Source organism: Lissotriton vulgaris, chromosome 6, assembly GCF_964263255.1.
Source record: "Lissotriton vulgaris chromosome 6, aLisVul1.2, whole genome shotgun sequence".
In the NCBI taxonomy this organism is placed as follows: Eukaryota; Metazoa; Chordata; class Amphibia; order Caudata; family Salamandridae; genus Lissotriton; species Lissotriton vulgaris.
In genome coordinates this window covers 735,907,962-735,930,503 of record NC_141694.1, presented here as the reverse complement: position 1 = coordinate 735,930,503, position 22,542 = coordinate 735,907,962, and the positions used below count along the sequence as shown (strand labels likewise).

The 22,542-nt window shown below is 45.8% G+C and overlaps 1 protein-coding gene across 1 annotated transcript in view; it reads right to left on the bottom strand.

Moving 5' to 3' along the window:
• Nucleotides 1–22,542, bottom strand: part of TBC1D32 (TBC1 domain family member 32) — a 959,368-nt gene that overhangs the window by 667,737 nt on the left and 269,089 nt on the right. The window contains exon 12 of the mRNA XM_086926728.1: nucleotides 15,927–16,023. Coding sequence (XP_086782854.1) covers nucleotides 15,927–16,023 — 97 coding nt within the window. The remainder of the gene's footprint in view (nucleotides 1–15,926; nucleotides 16,024–22,542) is intronic.

Sequence of the window (22,542 nt, the reverse complement as noted above, 5' to 3'; positions counted from 1 at the left end):
CTATTGAGATCACTACTTACGTAGAACACAGTGGTTCCTGAAGAAGAGTTTCCTGGCCTAGGGTTATTACAAATGAGAACATTCATGCTAAGATATATCAGTGGTTCATACACTTTATCTAATTAGGAGAATTCCCCTGATGAGAATATACCGATTCTAGATAATGATGGTAGCTTTTTTTCTTAACAAATGACACAAAGTATTTTTCCTAAACAAATCTAGTGGTAACATGGTAGCCCCTCCCAAAGCCTCAAAATGGTATTTGCCCAACTGAGAGCTAGCCAAGGAAGGACTAAGGAAGGACTAAGAAGTGCTATTAAGGACCGCAAAAGGCTAGAGATTAGCACATCCCGATAAGGCTACAAGTGTGCTATCGATCACACCACAATGCTGCGAAGCCACCCAAGGACGTACCCACGGCCCATTCGCCTGCCTCTCCTGCAAGTTCAACTGCTTCAGGACCCTCACCAAAACCACTTCCTCCATACACATCTGTGACTCTAACCACCTGAAATGCATCCTGCTTAACACCCGCTCGGTCCACAGACACGCAACCGAACTCTGGGATCTACTCGACACTGCGTCACCGGACATCGCCTTCCTTACAGAAACATGGATGAACACATCATCAGCACCCGACATCGCCAAAGCCATACCGGACGCTTACAAGATCATCCGAAAAGACCGCACCAATCAAACAGGAGGAGGCATCGCCATCATCCATAGGAACACCATCAAAATCATGACCAGCTCCGACGATAATCTTGCAACCGCCGAACATCTCCACTTTCAGATCCACACCGACCCTAGGACCACACTTAGAGGCACCCTCATCTACAGGCCTCCAGGTACTCGCACTCAATTCAGCGACGACGTCACGGAGTTCTTCAGCCAACATGCCCTCGCCTCCGAGAACTACATTCTTTTAGGAGACCTCAACTACCACTTTGAAAACAAGCACGACAGCAACACCACCACCCTTCTGGACAACCTGGCCAATCTCAGACTCAAACAACTCGTTTACACCCCCACCCATGTAGCCGGACAAACGCTCGACCCTATCTTCACCTCCAGCAAGCACATCTCCTTCGATCGCACCACAGCTCTCCACTGGACGGACCACAGCTGTGTTCACTTCAGCTACAAAACCACCCTAACCCACAACCGCCCTAAACCTATTCCACAGAGAAACTGGAACAAAATCACCTCCGACCAACTCCTCACATCACTCAACCAAAACCCTCCCACCCTCTCATTGGACCCAAACCAAGCGGCCACCAATCTCAAGCAATGGATTACCCACAGTGCTGACGAATTAGCACCCTTGAAAAAGCACCAGATCAATTCTACCAGCAAAAAGGCTCCCTGGTTCAATGATGACCTTAAAAAATCCAAGAAGCTCTGCCGCACCCTGGAGAAAACATGGAGAAAAAACCCAACCACCGACAACATGGCCACCCTCAAGGCAGCCACCCACAAACACCACCAACTGATTCGATCTGCCAAGAAATCAGCATTCAAGGATCGTCTCGACAACAACACTCACAACAGCAAGGAACTTTTCAACATAGTAAAAGAATTCACCAACCCCACCGCAGCATCTAACGACATCACTCCCTCCCAAGACCTCTGCGATGCGTTATCCTCCTTCTTCTACAACAAAATTGCCGACATCCACAACAGCTTCGAGAATAATCCCAGCGATCAACCCTCCCCACCCCCCTCAGATCCCACTCCACCAACTAACAACCTTAGCGCCTGGAACCCAATCACCACTGAAGACACCATCCGCCTAATGAACTCAATCCACTCTGGCTCGCCGACCGACCCCTGCCCCCACCACATCTTCAACAAAGCTGACTCCATCATCGCACCTCATCTCTGTGATGTCATCAACTGCTCGTTCAACTCTGCCACCTTTCCAGAAAGCTGGAAACACGCTGAACTCAGCGCCCTTCTGAAGAAACCCACAGCAGACCCCTCTGAACTCAAAAACTACCGACCCATATCCCTCCTCCCATTCCCAGCCAAAGTCATTGAGAAAGCCGTCAAAAGCCAGCTCGCCGCCTTCCTTGAATCCAACAACTCCCTCGATCCATCTCAATCCGGGTTTCGAGCCAAACACAGCACTGAAACCGCCCTCATTGCAGCGACCGACAACATCCGAACACTACTGGACAACGGAGAAACAGTGGCCCTCATTCTACTCGACCTCTCCGCCGCTTTCGACACAGTCTGCCACAGTACCCTCACACAACGCCTAAGCAACATCGGCATACAAGGAAAAGCCTTGGACTGGATCATCTCATTCATCGCTGGGAGAACTCAAAGAGTCCAACTCCCCCCTTTCAACTCAGAGGCCACTGAAGTCATCTGTGGTGTACCACAAGGATCCTCACTCAGTCCCACCCTCTTCAATGTTTACATGAGTCCACTCGCCTCCATCACGCGTCAACACAACCTTAACATCATCTCCTACGCCGACGATACCCAGTTAATCCTTTCCCTCACCAAAGACACTAACACCGCCAAAACCAATCTTCTCGAAGGCATGAAAGAAGTAGCCGAATGGATGAAACATAGCCGCCTAAAACTCAACTCAGACAAAATGGAGGTGCTCATCCTAGGACCATCCCCCTCTGCCTGGGACGACTCTTGGTGGCCTCCGCTTTGGGCACAGCACCCATACCCACAGACCATGCACGCAACCTTGGCTTCATCCTAGACTCCTCTCTCTCGATGTCCAGACAAGTCAACGCAGTCTCATCCTCCTGCTTCAACGTACTTCGCATTCTCAAAAAGATCTTCCGCTGGATCCCCCTCGAGACAAGAAAGACTGTCACCCACGAACTCATCACGAGTCGACTGGATTATGGTAACACACTATACGCCGGAATCACAGCAAAATTACAGAAAAAACTCCAACGCATCCAAAACGCATCAGCGAGACTCATATTAGACATCCCTCGCCAAGATCACATCACCGGACACCTAAAAGACCTCCACTGGCTTCCCGTCAACAAAAGAATTACATTCCGCCTTCTCACCCACGCACACAAGGCCCTCTACAACCTAGGACCCGAATGCCTCAACACTCGACTATCCTTCTACAAACCCAACCACCAACTAAGATCGTCCAATCAAGCCCTCGCCGCAGTCCCGCGCATCTGAAAATCCACCATGGGTGGCAGATCCTGTGGAAAATTAATACGGTTTGGTGAACATTATCTGCGCCATCTTCCCTTTTGCCCCGATGCCACACTCTTTGTCGCACACACCCACCACTTTAGCTGCCTTGACCAGAACCACCCTCTGCATACCCCTGACCCCCAGTACGGCTCTCCACCTACACAAGCACCCCCACGCACTGATCACTCCCGCTTTTACATGCCTTGCGCGTAAGCGGCAGCCATTTTGAGCACCATGGCCCCTCTGCCCCTCGCTGATAGCCAGCGTGTCTCTCTCTCTCTCTCTCTCTCTCTCTCTCTCTTAACCTCACAGGCATCCCCCGCACGCTGACAACCCCCTCGCTCTGACATGCCTTGGGTCATAAACCCCTCTTCAGCGCAGATCTGCCTCAGAATCCCATCCTGTTCCCAGCGCGACACCTCCCTTCATTCCTTTCATAGTCTCAGGCCCTTTGATGCAAACCCCCCCTCTTTCCTGTGTGCCCGTCTGTCTTCCTTGTTCCCAAGCCACCACCTGGCCCTGCGGATACTGTTTATTACCCCGTACAGTAGGAAGCCTCCCCTTATCAAAGGACCCTCAAGTCGATCGAACACCCTTAGATCCGATCAAGCCCACACATTCCGTGAATCGGCGGAATGTCCAGCTGCGCGATAATCATCACCTGTTGTGACCGGGGTGGGGAATTCAACTGTAAATGTATGTGGGAACGGGCCTGAAGGGGAGATTCCGAGGATGTTCTTTCACATATCAAAGTGTTGCAAGAATGTGTTACGTGCAATAAAGATCATAAACCTGTGTATAAGAGGCCAGGCCTCAGAGATGCGGGTAGAGCACCTCGTGACGATACTTGCTGTCTGAATTGATGTGTTCTCCTCCGGAGAGAATAAACCCTTGTTTCCTGCCTTTCAGTCTCCAGCGCCTGCTTCTTCATTGATTAATATTGGTGGGTCATAGAGGCGACACCGCCGGGCAACACAAAAGGGTCTTTGGTCACCGGTTGTCTACGACCCCTTTTACAATTGGCGCCCAATGTGGGGCCCATCAGCGACTCGTGGATCCAGTGGGAGAGGTCCTGACGACAGAGTGAACGACTGCAACGATCGGAAGGTACCCTGTCCGATAGACCCTCGTCTGACAGCCGATCATCCGAACTTCACTGGTTCCGAACGGACCTCTCTCGAGTGATCTACGGTCCTGACTGGGAACCATCAGGAGTGCCACGAGGAGTACGAAGGGAAGAGGACGATCGGGCGCTGGATTCGGAAGACAAGAAACTGTCCATACGGTCCGGGTAAGGTCGTGTAAACACGACGAATTGCGGAATGATTGATGATTGATGAAAAAATACTAGTATTATTCTTTGTTAATTTATTTGGAGTTTCGCTGTCGGCAAACGGAGAAACAACCGGCTCTCCCTTTGCAAGCAGTGAAGGATAGGTAACGCACCCGTCGTGCCTATCTTTCTCCCCCACTGATCAATTGCCCCTCCCCATTGATTAACTGTTACGGATTGTTTTCTGGAGATTCTCTGTCTGCAAACAGGAAAAGAATAGGTCCCCCTCTTTGCAGATAGTGAAAGGGTAGGTGACGCAGACCTTTGCGGGCCTACTTATTCTCCCCATTGACCATTTTTTATTTTTATTTATTGACCAAACACTGATTGCCCGATATTGGTTCTTGAGGTATTCACTGCGTGCAAACAACGTAGAATAGAAATATTCTGTCTAGTCTTTGCACGCAGTGATAAGATAGGTAGTGCTGACTATTATCCCCATTGTGATCCGTCATGCCTGTCTTCTCCCCACTGATGGATAGCTGGTTCAGCCCGGACCGTTTATTAGAGGTGGACCATCTAGCTCCGCTGGAAGGCACCCCTAATAAAGAAATGTTCACAAAGTATGGATTAATTACCATAGCCTATAGTAAGCTATGGCACAAGTATACCAAAGCAAACCAAGAGAAACAATGGCCACTGATAGGATCCTTCGATTTAGACAAAATAGAAACGGTAGAAATAGCCCTTTGTAATAATAAGACAACGCCTATTATGCTCGATAGTCTCGGTATGTGGCGCAAAGAAGCTACGCAACGAAAGGAAAGAGACGAAGTCAAAGTAGGTAAAGAAACGCGACAGGCAACCCTCCAAACGTCTGGTAAGCAAAAGGAAGGGCCAGCGACGACACAGTTCCGAGGATTAGACACAAAAAGAGAACGGTGTAAAGGGATGTGCCGACGGGACAACCCCGAGACACAACGACCCAAAAGTAATCCCCCGACACTATGCACAGGACGAACAGATTTAAGGCAAAACCAATGTGCTTTTTGAAGATGTCTCGGGCACTGGAAAGCCCAATGCCCGACTCTACAGAACATAGGTAAGAGCGGAGGGTCGACAGAAATAACAGGCCGGCAGAAAGGGAAAAGGCGCGAGACAAAAACAAATCAGACTAACACGGACAGGACGGATAGAACCACCACGTTTGATTATGCTCGATGGCACAGATTTCGTCAGACCAATATTAACAACATGTTAGAGTTCTGGGACTGATTACCCCCTGTTGCCCCCCCCCCCCCACTCTGAAAAACAGAAGCAATTACAGGCCTGCGTAGACAATCCCCCGTTAGAAAAAGGACTCAAGGAAACCAAGCATCTGTTATATAATTTAGGATTTAATTACGATAAAGATAACACACAACCAACGATAAATAGAAAAACTAGTAAAACATTCTTTAAAGTAAACTGTACTAATAGGAACAATACAAAACATATTACGCTCACTCCGGAAGTTCTCAAAATGTAACAAGTCAACGGTCCCGCCCATCCGGAAGGTGAAACACACAGCACGTGTGGGGCGGGGCCAGCCATCAGCCATAGACCAAAGGAAATCGCCGACGAGAAGGTACAGGAGGCTCCATGGGCCGACATGAAATGGTCTTCCCATACTCTCCTTCCTGGGGTGACGTCCCCGGGCCACGAGTAAGGAGGGGGGCGGATGCCGATGACCCCCTCCCTCGTATCTCCTGGTCCGGCCATCACGAATTCCTCCATCGAACTGGCGCAGGGGGACTGGGAGGGAGAGGCGACGCGGACGAGCCTCTCCCACCTCCACAGGTAGGAGGTTTCCCAGCCCCGGCCCGGCGCCGAAATCCTCCTGCCGGGCTACGGATATACTTGTGCAACACAGAATGTACAATGTCCGGCGGATCTATTTGCGTAGCACAGGACGTACAATGCCCGACGGATCTATTTCCGCAGCACAGAGCGTACAATGTTCAACGGGCCTATTTTCGCAGCACAGAACATGCAATGTCCGACGGGCATACTTGCGCAGCACCGGACATACAATGGTCCCCCAAGAGTCGGAGTCAGGGGTGTAGGGTGGTCATCATGTGCACCCCTGATTCAAAGGGACGGCGTGGGATGCGCCGGGAGAGGGAGGCGGCACGGACGAGCCTCCCCCACCTCCCCAGGTGAAGGCTCCACAGCTGCACCCTGGCGCCCCGAACCAAATGTCCTGCTCCAACAACATGGTGTTCTGTCTTTGTCGCCACAAGAAGTTTCTTCCACTCCTGAAAGACACGACGAAGGGCGGCGGCTGCAGGGTCTCAAAATGGCGTCTGGGCCCTCTGGAAGGCGGGTCTAGGCCGCTGGAGTAACTTTGTCCGGTATTGCAACTCGGGCACTTGCCCACCTGGGCACGAGCCCCCACCTCCGACAACATCCCCACAGCTTTGAAGATTCTACCAGAGTCCCAGAAGCCCTCGGCCCCTGCAGGCTTCCGGTAGGGAACAACTGGAACGACCACGACATAGCCACAAGATGGTGGTGCTCTCGTGTCTGCACCAGCTTCAGTCTGAACCACCCAGGAACATTATGGGCTAACGAACTCGAGTAAGTTCCGGCTGAGCATCAACGTGACCCGGTAAGAAAGATTCTACCTCCCTCCCCCTTTTTTGATTGACGGTCCACACCACCAGCCCCTCTGTTAGCACAGGTTTTTGAACTGCCGAAAGGGACTCTGGTCCAACCGCCAATCGTCGGAGAAATTTTTCCCCTGATGCTACCTCCGGACTAAACCGGCCTCGCCCAAAATGGCGCCGGTATCAAATAGGAACTAACGGACACCTCGTGGTGTTCTTTAGCTAATGAGACTTGATGTACTAAGATATATATGTGAACCTTTGCACACTTGACGAAAAGGAGAGGAGGGTTCGCTTGGCGAACATTTGAAAGGGGTCCCGTCAAAATGTTGATTTCAATGAACGATTTATTTTGATATTTATTGTAACTGGTACATAATGTCGCTTATGATGCACACCCACAGTATACATCTAGGAAATGTGGTTACAATGAGCTTGACTGTGTTCCCATTTATGAACTAAAATACCCCTGATCCCTCATCACTTAACGAGACGTTTTTAGTTACTTGCAAATAATTAATTAGGCCTTTTTTTAACATGTTCTTATGCGACAAACCCCCCCTACTGTATGTGCTTCCACCATCGCCACGTCCAGCCAAAATATGATTGCACTCTCACATTTTACGTACTGAACGATTATGCAAATAAAGGTTTTCCAAACTATGAATGGGTATCACATACTTTTGTAAATGTGGGAATCGGCGGGAGGGCTATTTTGTGCACAACCATTTTGCTCTCTTTTTAAGGTTATTAGAAAAATGGCTGTTCGGCCCCGGATTTATGATCGAATCTAAGGTATGATACGCTGCCTCCAAAATATGCGACTAAGCTCAGGAACTAACGCATGAAGAAGGACCTCGACTTCGGAGAATGGGTAAAAGCAAAACGGTATGAATGTTAGAATGTCATAAGGGTATGATGATCGAAGGTACTAAGGGACAGGTTTAGCCGAAGAAGTGATATGCCCTAGAACATCACAGCGTTGGGAGTGATTTAAGGATCCCCAATAGCTGGATACATTTACAAACCCGATACCTCGCGCTAGGCACCTCTTATTTCTTTTTAGCGTTCTCCCCACACACACGACCTATAATGCCACCCTCGGACCGTCTCCCCCATGAACAACCTATCGCTCGCCACCCTTGCCACACTGCCCACCCCTTTGACTTCGGAAACCGAGACCCCAGGGATTATATCCTGAGGGGATAAGACGGGTATGTGGTAAGTAAAGGACTTTCGTGCCCGTACATTTGATATGCTCGAATGTTGTTCCCCCTCCCTTTCCCTCTTTTTCTCCCTCTGCAGGGTACAATGGAATCACGATTAGGGTATCGTAACAGATCTGGAGCCACGCACGCCCGATACATGAAACGGACTAACGCTGCAAGATGACACCAAAGGGCGCCCAACTCAATGCACGTCCTTCTTGTACCTGACCTAATGCTCCTCCGTCCCAAACTGCATGCTTTCTACATCCTAACACAGACCCGAAACGTCTCATATTGGGTAATGCACTGAATAGCCTAAATGGTACACAGTCACTCTCCCAGGACACATGTGTATCATTTAGCCTATCGTTGCACATCTTTCTCTCTCTCTCTCTCTCTCTCTCTCTCTATCTATCTCTCTATCTTTCTCTCTCTCACCCTCTCTCTGTCTCTTCCTAAACGACTGGCACCTAATTGGCGAACCTGGTGTACCACCCAATTGGCTCCAAATACCACAAGTATTTGCACAAAATTCGTTTTTAATAAAATTGCATTGATGCCATGTTAATACCTCTCCTTTTCTGCTAAATATTGATGAAACCTAGATTGGCCGAAAAGAAAGGGACAGGTAAGACGACTAAGGTTCTCTAATCTGACCCACTTTGAGGGAACTACTTGTCAGTGGCATCCATGATAAAATGTTTCTGATAAACGCGACCTCCCCCCCGTCCCGAAGTTATCTCAATACCCAAACAGAAAAAGTGATCGAGACATCCCCGTTTTTCCAGAATGCCCCCGGCTTGGTATCAGTTGCCCTGAACAGGAGTTTGGAAAATGTCCCTTGCCCCAGTTCGCTATATTCCTAGTTGTTTCCCATTAGACCTCGCTCACCCCAAGGATAGGTTGAGCAGTCATCACGAGTCCGAGTTTTTAATAAAGTAGCCAGGTTGTAAGAAACTATGTAGAATTTAGAATGATGTTTATGAAGCTAAAATTAGATCGAAAAATGAAAGAACTTGTCGCAGTAAACCTTGTTGAAAATAAGATGTTTAGCTAAAAGATAGGATGCATTGATGTAATAGAGAATCGTTTAGCCTATGTTCATTCCTCAGAAGGATGCCTATCAGACTATGGTGAATAACACGTTGCACTTTTCCGTAAAATACAAAGCCCTGAAGACCGGTCTAGCCTTGCAAGACTCGTACTAGGGAAATGGGTCTCTACCAGGAGAACTGACATGACTGTAATAAACGAATGCAATGAATGGGTATCAGACCTCGTACCACGACAAATGAATGTAATAAACCGACAAAACGCCAAAGAAATAACCACAGAGGGAAGTTGTTGGGAATCCGGCAAACCCATCATCAATTGTTTATACGTTGGCTGCAGACCTCAATGTAGCGGATGTTTACCCCAGTTGCTTGGTGTTGGGAGAGAAATAGATTTACGTAATTACCTTCCTCTGCAAAATCTCTAAAGACTGTCTTTTCAAACTCATTTAAGGGTACCACTGTCGGAGGAGAAAGAGACCGGATGTGGGAGCACGCGGCCAGACTGCAGATCGTGGAACCTCAGTGACGGAGGCCAAGGCGAGACCACAACAGTAAGGAGTCGCAGGACAAGGCACTGTTTCCGACAAAACTAAAGGAAAGGGCTGACCTGAGGCCCCTGCTCTATGATCGACGCGTGCCGAAAAGCCCCCACTCTCTGAACGTGATTATTGACCCGCCTGTCTAAAATTTTCCGTCCCCCTGGTCTGTTCCCGATCTGGCCCTGCTCCATCCCCTCCTCCTCCGACCTGCCATAAGGACTATTCACACACCCCCCTCCCTCCACCTGAACTTTCAAAATCCTCTAAATCCTACTGTGCCATCCGGAGAAGGGTATTTCCTGCGTCAAAAGGGAGGGAGCCCCGACTAAGCAGACCACGAACTGTGTTAAATCTCAGAACGGTGACCTAAAAACACCACCAGGGATCACCCCAAAGAGAAGCTAAACGAAGTATGTGGTTCTGCCCGGTACCGAGCACCTTGAAGATGATGGAAGCAACAGGAAATACCCACCACAGAAACCCAAGAACAGACAGACTCCACAACTCAAAGACAATTGCACCCTTCACCACAACCCTTTTCTGTCTCCTTCTAATGACCACACTCTGGATTATGGAAGAAAATGCATCTGCTCCAAAACCGTAACGCATTTCTCCCATGAGGTCTGGCGAAACAAAACAAAGACACTCTCCTGCCCGCAGACCTCCAACGGCTCAACCCACATGGACATTCCTACTAAAGAACGAATTGTAACACAGGTGCTCAACAGTGCCAACAGAAGACGACAAAGAATGCTGAGAACTCACTAATAATGGTCCACGACCATAAGACACTGGGAACCCTGATTATTGTTTTACTATGTCTCATTTCTCTCCCAACCACCATTGAATTGACTATGCTCCAGCCGAGTACAAAAAGAACTTACTTACGTGGTAACCTATCGGCTCCTATTCCGAATGACTACAAGCATCTATGATCAGTACCCAACGCTCTCACTGCATAATTTTTGTCTGATATTGCATTCAACAAAGCTCAACGATGAGCCCACCCACCGGATGAAAAGATTTTAAAATGTGATGTTTATGTACGGTTCCTTCACCTGGGTTATCACTTCCTTACTTATGACCACAACAGTAGACATAGATAGGAAATAGGCCAGCAAGATGTCTTAGAAATGTTAAAGGGAGGACTGTGGAAAATTAATACGGTTTGGTGAACATTATCTGCGCCATCTTCCCTTTTGCCCCGATGCCACACTCTTTGTCGCACACACCCACCACTTTAGCTGCCTTGACCAGAACCACCCTCTGCATACCCTTGACCCCCAGCACGGCTCTCCACCTACACAAGCACCCCCACGCACTGATCACTCCCGCTTTTACATGCCTTGCGCGTAAGCGGCAGCCATTTTGAGCACCATGGCCCCTCTGCCCCTCGCTGATAGCCAGCGTGTCTCTCTCTCTCTCTCTCTCTCTCTCTCTCTCTCTCTCTTAACCTCACAGGCATCCCCCGCACGCTGACAACCCCCTCACTCTGACATGCCTTGGGTCATAAACCCCTCTTCAGCGCAGATCTGCCTCAGAATCCCATCCTGTTCCCAGCGCGACACCTCCCTTCATTCCTTTCATAGTCTCAGGCCCTTTGATGCAAACCCCCCCTCTTTCCTGTGTGCCCGTCTGTCTTCCTTGTTCCCAAGCCACCACCTGGCCCTGCGGATACTGTTTATTACCCCGTACAGTAGGAAGCCTCCCCTTATCAAAGGACCCTCAAGTCGATCGAACACCCTTAGATCCGATCAACCCCACACATTCTGTGAATCGGAGGAATGTCCAGCTGCGCGATAATCATCACCTGTTGTGACCGGGGTGGGGAATTCAACTGTAAATGTATGTGGGAACGGGCCTGAAGGGAAGATTCTGAGGATGTTCTTTCACATATCAAAGTGTTGCAAGAATGTGTTACGTGCAATAAAGATCATAAACCTGTGTATAAGAGGCCAGGCCTCAGAGATGCGGGTAGAGCACCTTGTGACGATACTTGCTGTCTGAATTGATGTGTTCTGCTCCGGAGAGAATAAACCCTCGTTTCCTGCCTTTCAGTCTCCAGCGCCTGCTTCTTCATTGATTAATATTGGTGGGTCATAGAGGCGACACCGCCGGGCAACACAAAAGGGTCTTTGGTCACCGGTTGTCTACGACCCCTTTTACAATCCTTCTCCTTCCTTGCTGCCAATACCTGGAACTCACTCCCCACTCACCTCCGCCTTACTCAAAACCACATCTCCTTCAGAAAAGAACTTAAAACCTGGCTATTCGACAAATAACGAACCCCTTCCCCAAGCGCCTTGAGACCCTCTGGGTGAGTAGTGCGCTATACAAGTGCTCGAACTTGAACTTGAACTTGATCAAGCAAAAAGGAAGTGGGAGGATGCTAATTGGCAGGACATGCTCCAGGCCCTTGAAATGAATGATAAGCGAACATTTTGGTACATTAGTGCAAACGGGACAATTGAAAGTTTTAATCCCAGGAGGAACAATATGCCGCCAGAAAGATGGGAGGGACATTTTGCAAAACTAAATCTCAGGCCCCATTTACAAAACAACTTTTTAATGTGGTGATGAGTGTCCGGAGGGCAATGCAATTAAACAGGGAAATGGTAAGACCACTGAGATATTCTGTAGTCTAGAAGACACCCTATCTGCTATTAACAGTTTTAAGGCGCTAAAAGCACCCGGCCCAATTCCATACCTGGTGACCTTTACAAATCAGAACCTGGGATGTGGGCTAGTTACTTGAATATCCTCTCCAATGCAAAAGCAAGGGGTCGGGAGATCCTGGATACATGGGGGGGGGGGTGCAGAAATAATCCTGATATTTAAAAAAAGGAGATGCCAATTGTCCATCTAACTATAGGCCTATTAGCCTAGGAGATAACCTTCACAAAATATTTGCCAGGGAGATCTTCAATAGATTACAAGATTGAATGGAAGATCCGAGGATTCTGACTCTCTTTCGGGCATGATTTTGTGTGAAAGTTAGGACTTTGGATCAGTTTTTGGAAATATGTCTTGTTGAGTAACCAAAAACTCTGTGGCATTTGTGGACCTGTGTGCTGCATTTGGCTTGTTACCTACGGAGTGACTTTGGAGAGTACTAGTAGACATGGAAGTCCAAGAGGGGTTAATTGAACTATTAGCTAGGTTACACAGAAATTACTACGCACAGGTCCAGTGGGGGGGGCAAAGGTGGGTTAAGAAAGCGCATCCCAGTTGCAGAGTGGTTCGACAGAGGTGTGTTCTGGCCCCCACCTTTTTCAGCCTATATATAAATAATGTGGTTGAGGAACTGACAAAGTGTGTTATTGATTCTCCTCCTCTCAATGGGGTTAAAACACAAATACTCTTGTTTGGAGACGATTTAATATTAATTTCCATATCCCCGATGGGGTTCCAAAATCTGCTAAATACATTTTTGGGTTTCTCCGATCAGATGAGTTTGGAACTTAACACTGCAAAATCCAAATTTAGGGTTCTTGGTAAATGTGTCAAGTATAGCTGTTCAGTAATGGCTGAGACGGACCGTTTGGAAAGGGTCTTTAGTTTTGAAAATCTAGGGGTCACCCTGTCAGACAAATTTAGGTGGGCTAAACAGGTAAACAAAGGAGCTCTTATGATATCTTATCGGTTTAAGGCCATTCTATGCTTTCAGAAAAACACATACGCGTTCCATCTCCCTGGCCTTGGAAGCCTATCAAGTGAGGGTTCAAAGCGCTGCATTATATGGCGCAGAAGTCTGGGGCTACAGTGATTTGACGAGGCTCACAGTGATAGAAAACACATTTGATAGATCACTGCTCTCGGTCCCGTAAGTATCACTCTGGTTCCACATCATTTTTTGACAAGGGGATGAAAGAGTATCTGATCTGGAACATTTAAAGCCACTATTATTTTGGATCTGTATTTGGACTACTCTGGAATTATCTCAATATAGAGATTGCTTGAGGGATGTAAAGAATATGTACCGTGCTCTGGTGATACCTTGGTTAAGGTTTGTTTGCAACTGGTTTAAAAATTTGGGTCTGAGTAGGCTGTGGGAATCCCCCGAATTACTGTGTAAGGCAGTCAAGCAGGTCTTAAAACCATCCTACTGGTCACAAATGTGGCAAAAAAAACCATCCAGGGGCAATACGGGCCTTCTTACCAAACAGTTCTTGGCATTTAAACCCATTCCTGTTTTTGAAAGTTACATGGACAATATAACAGTAACATCGGCCAAGAGTTCGTTTATTAGATTCAGAGCAGGCTCTTTGCTGCTTCGAACGTTTAGCAACAACTGGAATAGTACTTTCACGCCTGATTCATATTCAGCTTGTGGCATGAATTCTGAGACTCTTGACCATATTATGTTTTATCTGTCCGGAATATAGCGGCGTGCATAGGAAATGGTTATGCCCGATCTGCCTGGCAATGGCGGCACTTCACTTTAGAGAGGCTAAACAAATTTTTTCAACTGATACCTCTGGCCCAGTTGTCTTTTCTGCGAGTGAATTTTTGTTCAGTTTCTGGATTAAGCGGGAGAAGCTTCTGAAATATAGTAAATCCAGTAGTTACATACATAGGTAGTCCCATAGGAACAAATTTAATTATAATTATATTTGTCTAAGCAAATTGTGTTTTATGCAGCTATTATAGGTTGGCCAGCCCAATTTTAAAGCACTCTTTATAATTTTATATTTTATAAATTATCATGAAATCTATATATTTTTGGAAACTAGGATTGGTTTTAATTCAAAAATAGAGATGTAGAGATAGGAAAAAAGTAATCTGAGGGCCTCTCCTCATATTTCCCGAACAGGCATATTGGAATGGCACTACATATGGGCTGCTGGGGTGTTTTAATGATTATGCTTTTAACATTTTATGAGAGTATATTGATGTATTTTGAATATTGAATGAAGCAAACTGTTACATGTATTACATAGCTATTTTGTACCTTTGATGGTGTGCAACCGAATAAAAGATTAATTTTTAATTTCTGAATCCAGGCAAAGTCAGATACTCTTAAACTCTCATGAGTTCCTCACAAGTTTAACTACAGTGGGTTGAAACAAAGCCATATATAGTTAAATAATCTGTGCTAGGGCAATTGTAAGGACTGAGCTACAGGTCAAAGAACTATATCCCTCAAGTACATGCATAGAACCTAATGCGTTCCATATTTGTGTATTGCCTTTTGGAGTGCTATAAATTACTTCTGTTTTTAATACACAGAAGCACTGGGCTGTTGGTCCCTGACTGTCTACCCCCCTCCCCCCATCCCTCCACACCTCCATCCCACCACGCTATCTTGCTTTGAAGAATTGGACTGTCCACCTTGTTACCATTGAGGGTCAAGTGTTGAAGAACGTGCTTGCGGTCAATCTGCAACACCATAGTAGGTCAGGCCCTAGGACAACAGGGGTAGAAAAATTCTAACACACCACCATTAAGGAATAGCGACCCACGCTTGCCCAATCACACCCAACCGGTTTTGGCACTATAAGTTTATGATCTTGAATGGCTTTAAAGTTAATCTTGTATAATTGTAGTAGTGATCCCTTTTTTTCCCTGGACTATGTCCAAAATAAGCATACATTTAGTTTAAACAGAACATTTACAAAATGGAAAACACTTCACTTGTCAATATTTGGTGAAAATAAAAAAAGATTGCTGCCATGTGAGGGAAGGAAATATCCAAAATTGTATTTTCTTCATAATTCATTAACCCTTGCTTAAATCAACTGGAACTAGATCCCTTATGTAACCCGGGTAGTAAGTGGCCACAAATCCACTTCAAGATTTAGGCCACCAGTATCAGGAGAGGATTTCATTGATGTTTCAGGAAGAAATTATTTGTGGTTAGGGAGAGAGTGCTGAAGAATTTACAACACAATGACAATGGCTTTATAACTATCTTACCTCTATTATCAACCATTCCTAAGTATATGGTTAGTGCTGTCCTTGTATTTTAAGTACTGCTACATTTCTTCACAATTACATTTTTCCCAAGTACTTACTGGAGCTTTGCTTAGCTAGACTGATTCTGGAACTTTCTTCTCCTCCCTGTTCACAGGATTCATAGTAATGGAAACACTGCTGTACAGCTGCATTAATCTAACAATAAAAGCAAAACATCCAAGTTGAACAATCCGAAATGAGCAAGAAGATAAACATGGGGTCAACATTGCAGCAATCAAACAAATTGAGCTGTGATAGAATACGATTTAAGAACCATGTTAACCGCTACGTGTGGTGCAGGAGAGGTTGACATCCATCACAGTACATCTGCAGTTCAAAGGACGTCTCAGCCAAGGAACAGCAGCAAAAAAGATGCTTACGGTGTAAGCAGAAGAAGCATTTTCTTTTTAAAAAAAGAAGTTGGCACACAAGGTAAGAGATTTCCATGCATCCAGAGTATCTTTTTTGTCTGTTTGCTGTGATGCGCAGCACACACAGCGCAGTGGGGTCACAGTAAACGAAGTGGAAGCAGACAGCAGTATTAGGCGCGGTCTAATTTCGCTTTGACCAGTGCGATTGCATAAGTCTGCCCCTGGGAACCATTCTGTGTGGAGGAGATACTGAAGATAAGGGGGAAATGATCCCTTTCCAGCTTTACCTCTGCAGCTGCAGGCCTACTTGAGAATAAACCTATGAACACGATCCTCAAGCAGGGATTCACCCCTAAACACCAAGGAAATGTTTTTGGGGGTGGGAGAGTAGTCCCCTGGGCATGGCCGTGCGCCCTCCCCTGCTCTCCCCGAGCACAACAGTCTTTCTGACCACCCCACACCACCAAAATGAGCAGATAAGGAGTGTTGACCCACAATCTGCACTGCGGGGTGCAGCAGGGGAAGAGGGGGCTGAAAGACCACTAGAAACCATTAAAACAATATTTTAAAAAAAGGAATTGGGGCAGAGCTCGCTGGTATCCGGCTGTGCTTATACCCCAGACAGGGCTCAACAATCTTTCAGGCCCTTGAGGGGTTGAAATCCCACTCTGTACAAGGACAAAATGATCAATAAAAAAAGAGGGCATGGGGGCTGCCCACCCGGGCATGGGGGCCTGCACTAACACCTGAAAGGACCCAAAAGTCATTAGGGAGGGGTGTCATCCTAAATCTGCTCACCCTATACACAATACTAGAAAGGGGGTTGTCCACCCAGGAATAAGGCCTGACAATCAGTCCTAAAGGCCCCCACAGTCTTGCTGCCGCTCCCCAGGGAGGCAAAAGGTCCATCAGACACCAGGAATATTTGATATTTTTTACTATAAAAAAAAACATATGAGGTGTGGCAAAGGCCCATCAAGATATTTGGCCTATTCACCACCCTGGGACCTAGAGGTAGCCAGTCAACACGGCAAGTGAGAGAAAATGTTTATTCTTTGGGGCTTAGTTTTGACATACAGACTGGTAGAGTGGGTGTAAATCCAAATTTCCTCTCACTTGCCATTGTGAAATGTTACACTATTCGGCCTCTGGGTCATCAGCAACCAGAGAAACCTAGAAAATCTGGGGATTTCTGAAACCTAGAGACTCAGACAAATCCAGGGGTGTAGCTTCCATGGATCACGCTACATTGTCTTATCCAAAAATGCCCTATAAAGATCAAACTGTCACTGAAATTGTGCATTTGTCTCACATTGGTGTGAGGTAAAGTTTCCGAATCTGAGGGAATCCACACAAATTCCTATCACTCAGTGTATCCACCCTTCTCATGATAAAAGCAGTAGCCCAATTGTGCGGCTGGGCTTCTGGCCCACAACTGGCCGAACTAGGGACCATGACCAGGCCACACTGACATAACATGGTCACAGTTTTCATCTGCTCCTGTCGCGGGTGATAGGCACAGTCAAATAAGTGGGTACCATATTTATAGGGAGAAGTGTGGGAACGGGGAGAAGGAGGAATTTTGTCAATTTCACCAGCTCCCAGAACTTTGTCTCACAGAAATGTGAGGGAAATGTGTACTTTAAACAAAGTTTGAGCTTACCAGGGCATAATGGGTAAGGAAAGGTGGTGTGTTCCACACACGTCACACCTCCCTGGACTCCCCTAGGTGTGTCTAGTTTTCAGAAATGTCTGGGTTTAGTAGGTTCCCAGGGTAGCAGCTGACCCTGGGTCCAACTTCCGCAACTACCCATATCCCAAAAATGGGTCCTTTTTTCTTGCAGAAAAGTTTATGTGTCCACATTGCGTTTTAGAGGCTTTGGTGCTGAGGGCACTAATACCAGCCACACAAGGGAGGTACCTTTTTCCCAATTGAAGAAAGGTTGGTACACAGTGAAAAATCAGCATAAAAATGTTTTATTTACTTATAGCTGTGGTTCTCCAGCAGTGATGTCTTTCATAAGATTCACATGCTTGAATGATTCTCGGTCATCGAAGTGGGAGTCCCTGTGTAACTTTATAATAGCAGTATAATGAACTGAAAGTTGTAAAGGCTATATGCAGTGTCCGCTTTATTAGCACATCCACCTAATTTCAAAAGGTTTGAGGTTGAGACAATGAGGTGCGAGTGCTCTGACTCAACCCTTCCAGAGGAGTTCATACCTCAGATTTCGTTGCACAAGTGGTGGAAAAACCAAGTCATAGATGAAATCACAGAGGTTAGTCCCTATTCAGAGAGGAGGGCGGACACATGTGAATCTATGAAAGATACCGATGCTGGAGAACTAGTTGCAGGTAAGTAACTTGTTTTTTCCTCCTGCATTGAATCCTTCATCGTTTCCCAAGTATGAATCAGAATAACAAACAGTCTTAACCTTTTAAAGCGTTATCCACATTGAATTAGGTTCGTGGAATGGAAAAAGCAAGCTCACCTTATTTGAACAGATGAGGAGATGCCCCAGTGCTGCCTCTCTGTCTGTGATGCTTCCAGTTAGTAGTGTTTTGTGACTGTGTGCGTATTGCTCCACGTTCCTGCTAAGCAGGTGTCTATCAATGGCACTCCCAAATAGAGAGCTAATGAAGTAGGCAGGCTTATTGTGGAATGGGCTTTAACTGCCTTTGTCAAAGATCTTTCTGCTTTTGTGAGACAGAAGGTTACTGGTGCCATTGGCTATGTCGAATTACCCTGTTTGGTTACAGGAAAGACTTTAGGTGGTGCCAAAATAGGCACTAAAAGTTGATTGTGCATCCCTATGTGTTTAGTTCTGGTTGGATAGAATTTTAAAAACCTTTTGACATTTTGATTGAAGAGATCTTTCTGCTGGAGTGAATGGATTTTGAAAGAATATTTACTGATTCGTTTAGGTGAAACTCAGTTGGTATTTAAATTTGGGGTTAGTTCTCAGCATGACTTTGCATGAAAAGGTCTATGATGGTGAAGGCCTGGATCTTGCAAACTCTTCATGCTGATAGTATTGCTAGAAGAGATGCAGTGTTCCAGATCAAGAATTTTAAGGTAGCTTTATGAATAGGCTCAAATGGAGCTAATATTGCCGTGAAAATACTCAATTAAGTTACCAGTTCGGTGGTGGCATTCAAGATGGTCGAAACAATAGCAATAAAACTTTCAGAAACTCCTTGACTACTCTGTGCGACCATATGGATGGCTCATTCGGTGTCCTTTTGAAACAAGATATGGATGCAAAGTGAACTCGAATTGAGGCATGTTTACATACTGACTTCACCATGTGTAGAAGGCCAGGAAGTATCTGATAGACCTGGATTTGAAAGGGATGGGTTAGGTTAGTGCCACATCACTAACAAAATCTTTTAGCAGTATATGTTGTATTTGTTGATAAAACCCTAGCTAGTCCCAGGATGTCCTTGCAGTCCTGCAATCATCAAACTGTTTAAATTTATGGTGCAGTTGAGCCAGGCTGTCAAATTGAGAGATTCCGGATTGGGGGGGAAGTATATGACCCCGGAATCTGGAGAGAAGATCTGTTGACATTGCTGATCTTGCGGTAGTTGCATCAGGTCCAAAAATGAGTATTGCCTTGGCAACTTAACGGCTATGGGAATCAGCGTTCAAGGTTCTATTTTCATTTTCACTATTAGTTTGGGTAGCAGAGGAATCAATGTAACAGTGTAAGAAAACATCTTGCGCCACCCTATCGAAAGAGCATTTCCCAGAAGTGTAGCTGTAATTGTCTGTTTGTGTAACAGCGGCACTTTCTGTTGTCCTTCATTTCGAACAATTCTATGTTCGGCTTTCTCCAAATCTGGAATATTTCATTTAGTGCAATGTCCTTCAACTTCCACTCATGACTTTCCTGCAATGTTCTGCTGAGGTAACCTGCCTGATCATTGCTGATGCACGGTAGATGATCCGCTGCAAGGGTGGTACCTTTGTGAAAGGTCCAATGCCAACGTTTTTGTTCTTAAGTAGATAGGATCTGGAAGTGTGTTCCTCCTTGTTTAAGCATGTAAAAAATTGTTGAGGTGTTGCCTGCTCAGGCCAGCACTTTTTAGTAGGGGATGCTTGGTAGGAAGGACTGCAATGGGGGTGCTGTCAACAAAGCCTTGGATGGAACTGTAAACGGAAACATCATTGATGTCGTCAGCTACGTCTTCAAGGGGCCTGTTATTGTTGACCAGGTCTTTTATCTTCTCCTTACACTGACTTCTCATCATTGTTGTCATAGACAATGATTTGCTAAGGACGTTGTTGACGGGATCACCATAGAGGGAGAATTTATCTTTAGCTTTTTAGTCAACGGTGATGAAAGTTGATGAACTGATGTCAGAGAATGCCTTTTTTCCCTTTCTTTCTCTGGTGCCGAGGTACCAGATGGGTTTTATGTGCCTTTTATATCTTTTTTTCTTTATGCAATCAGAGGTAGAGTTCTGAGGCCTAGATTTGGTCTCCAAAGATTCTGCTTCATCAGGCTTTCTGTCCCTCCCAAATTGAGAGGAATTCGCTTCAAACTCATCCCCCGAAAAGAGGCGTTCAGAAGCCTTATTCTTTTGAATCTTTCGGAGAAGTTTCATATCATGGTCACTGAGGGTCATGACAGAAAACGTTTTGACTATCTTGCAGTCTTTGTACTTGTGGTAAGGGTAGAGGCAATATATGCATCTCATTTCCTCACAACAATCACATGCCTTAAACATGCTCCTTTAGGATTTCTCTACAGTTGCTATTTCTCAGAGGTAATAATCTTATGAGGACACCTAAAACCAAAGGAAAAAGGCCAAGTGTTAACTTTGTTGTTCTGGAAGGAGCTCAAATCGCTGGAACTCCCTACCATATAACATGCAATAGAAATCTTTGGTGTGAACTCCTCTGGGAGGGGTGAATCATAAAGCACTTTTGTCTCAATGCCTGAACCATAGGCCATTTGAAACAAGGTGGATGTGCTTATAAAGTGGGCACTGCCTATGGTCTTTACAGCTGTCAGTATATTATACTGCTATCTCAAAGTTACAGAGGGACTCCCACTTCATTGGCGGGGAATGATTCAAGTATGTGAATCTATGAAAGATCTAATGCTGGAGAAGCAGCAGCTCAGTTATTGGGTCTGGTTACTGAGTGCTTTTAAACAATGAACAAACACTAAATATTCGTGAGACCAGAAGGGTTTCACAGATGTAACAGTATGTTACTTTTGTAAATTGACAAATGAAAACTTTGTCATCGTTTTGTGTTTATTTGTACTTTTTTTCAACAATTATTTTTGGGGAGAAAACCCACAAGAAATGTACGCAAATTCTTACTTGCTGAGTTTGAAAAATGGTCTAGTTTTTAGATATGTATACTTTCCCGGAATCATCGAAGGGTTTCCACTTTTTTTCCACAACAAAAATGATCACAAATGGGCTATGACTTACAAAAAAGCAAAAACTGTAGTAAATGTTTTTTTAAACAACCCAGCTTGTGCCTGAAATCTTCAATGATGGTTGTGTTAGCACAGCAAAATTATTATTGATGCACATGTATGTAGACATACATAATATTATATGTCATGGCTAATGCCATACCTAAAAATGGGTTCAGCACTGGTGCGGGAGCAGACTCGGCAGCTAAAGGGGAAAGTTGTTAGCAGTTGTATATTCAAAGCATGTACTCCAGAAATCCTCGGCATTAAAAACCCTTTAAACACAACAATAAACCTGGAGGTGGGGTTAAAATCGCCATATGGAGACGCACAGAGACCCAATAATGACTTTCATACTTGATTCATGTGAAGCAAAAAAACAATTTCGTTCTTTCTCCAACCATTCATTGTTAGGCCCTATCTACAAAAAGAAACCTGTAGGCCAACATTTACCAGTGATTATATAACCTGGACAAGAGGTCAGGATATTTGTAATAATGTGCCTTCAAAATCTACTTAACACTTATACTTTCCACAACCTACAGCAGAACAATTTCTGTCACAGCCATAAATAAGAAACAGTTAGGGTTGAAATCTAGGTTGACACCCTCAAAGCAGCTAACAAAGGAGAAGCGTCTTTGTTGGTAGTGCTAGGCATAAGCACACCCATTGTTTGGTTAAATCAAAAGACAAGGAGTTCGTTACTGCCTGTTGGGACGGAAAAGTCCCCTTCATGGTGACAGACGTGCACGACTGGCCTGAGTGTCCCAGCTGCATGGATATCTCTACTCCCAGTAATGATTTTTGGTCAAGGGCAGACACCAATCATGCATGTGCCCCATGACCTAGGCCTGTCTCATGGTAAT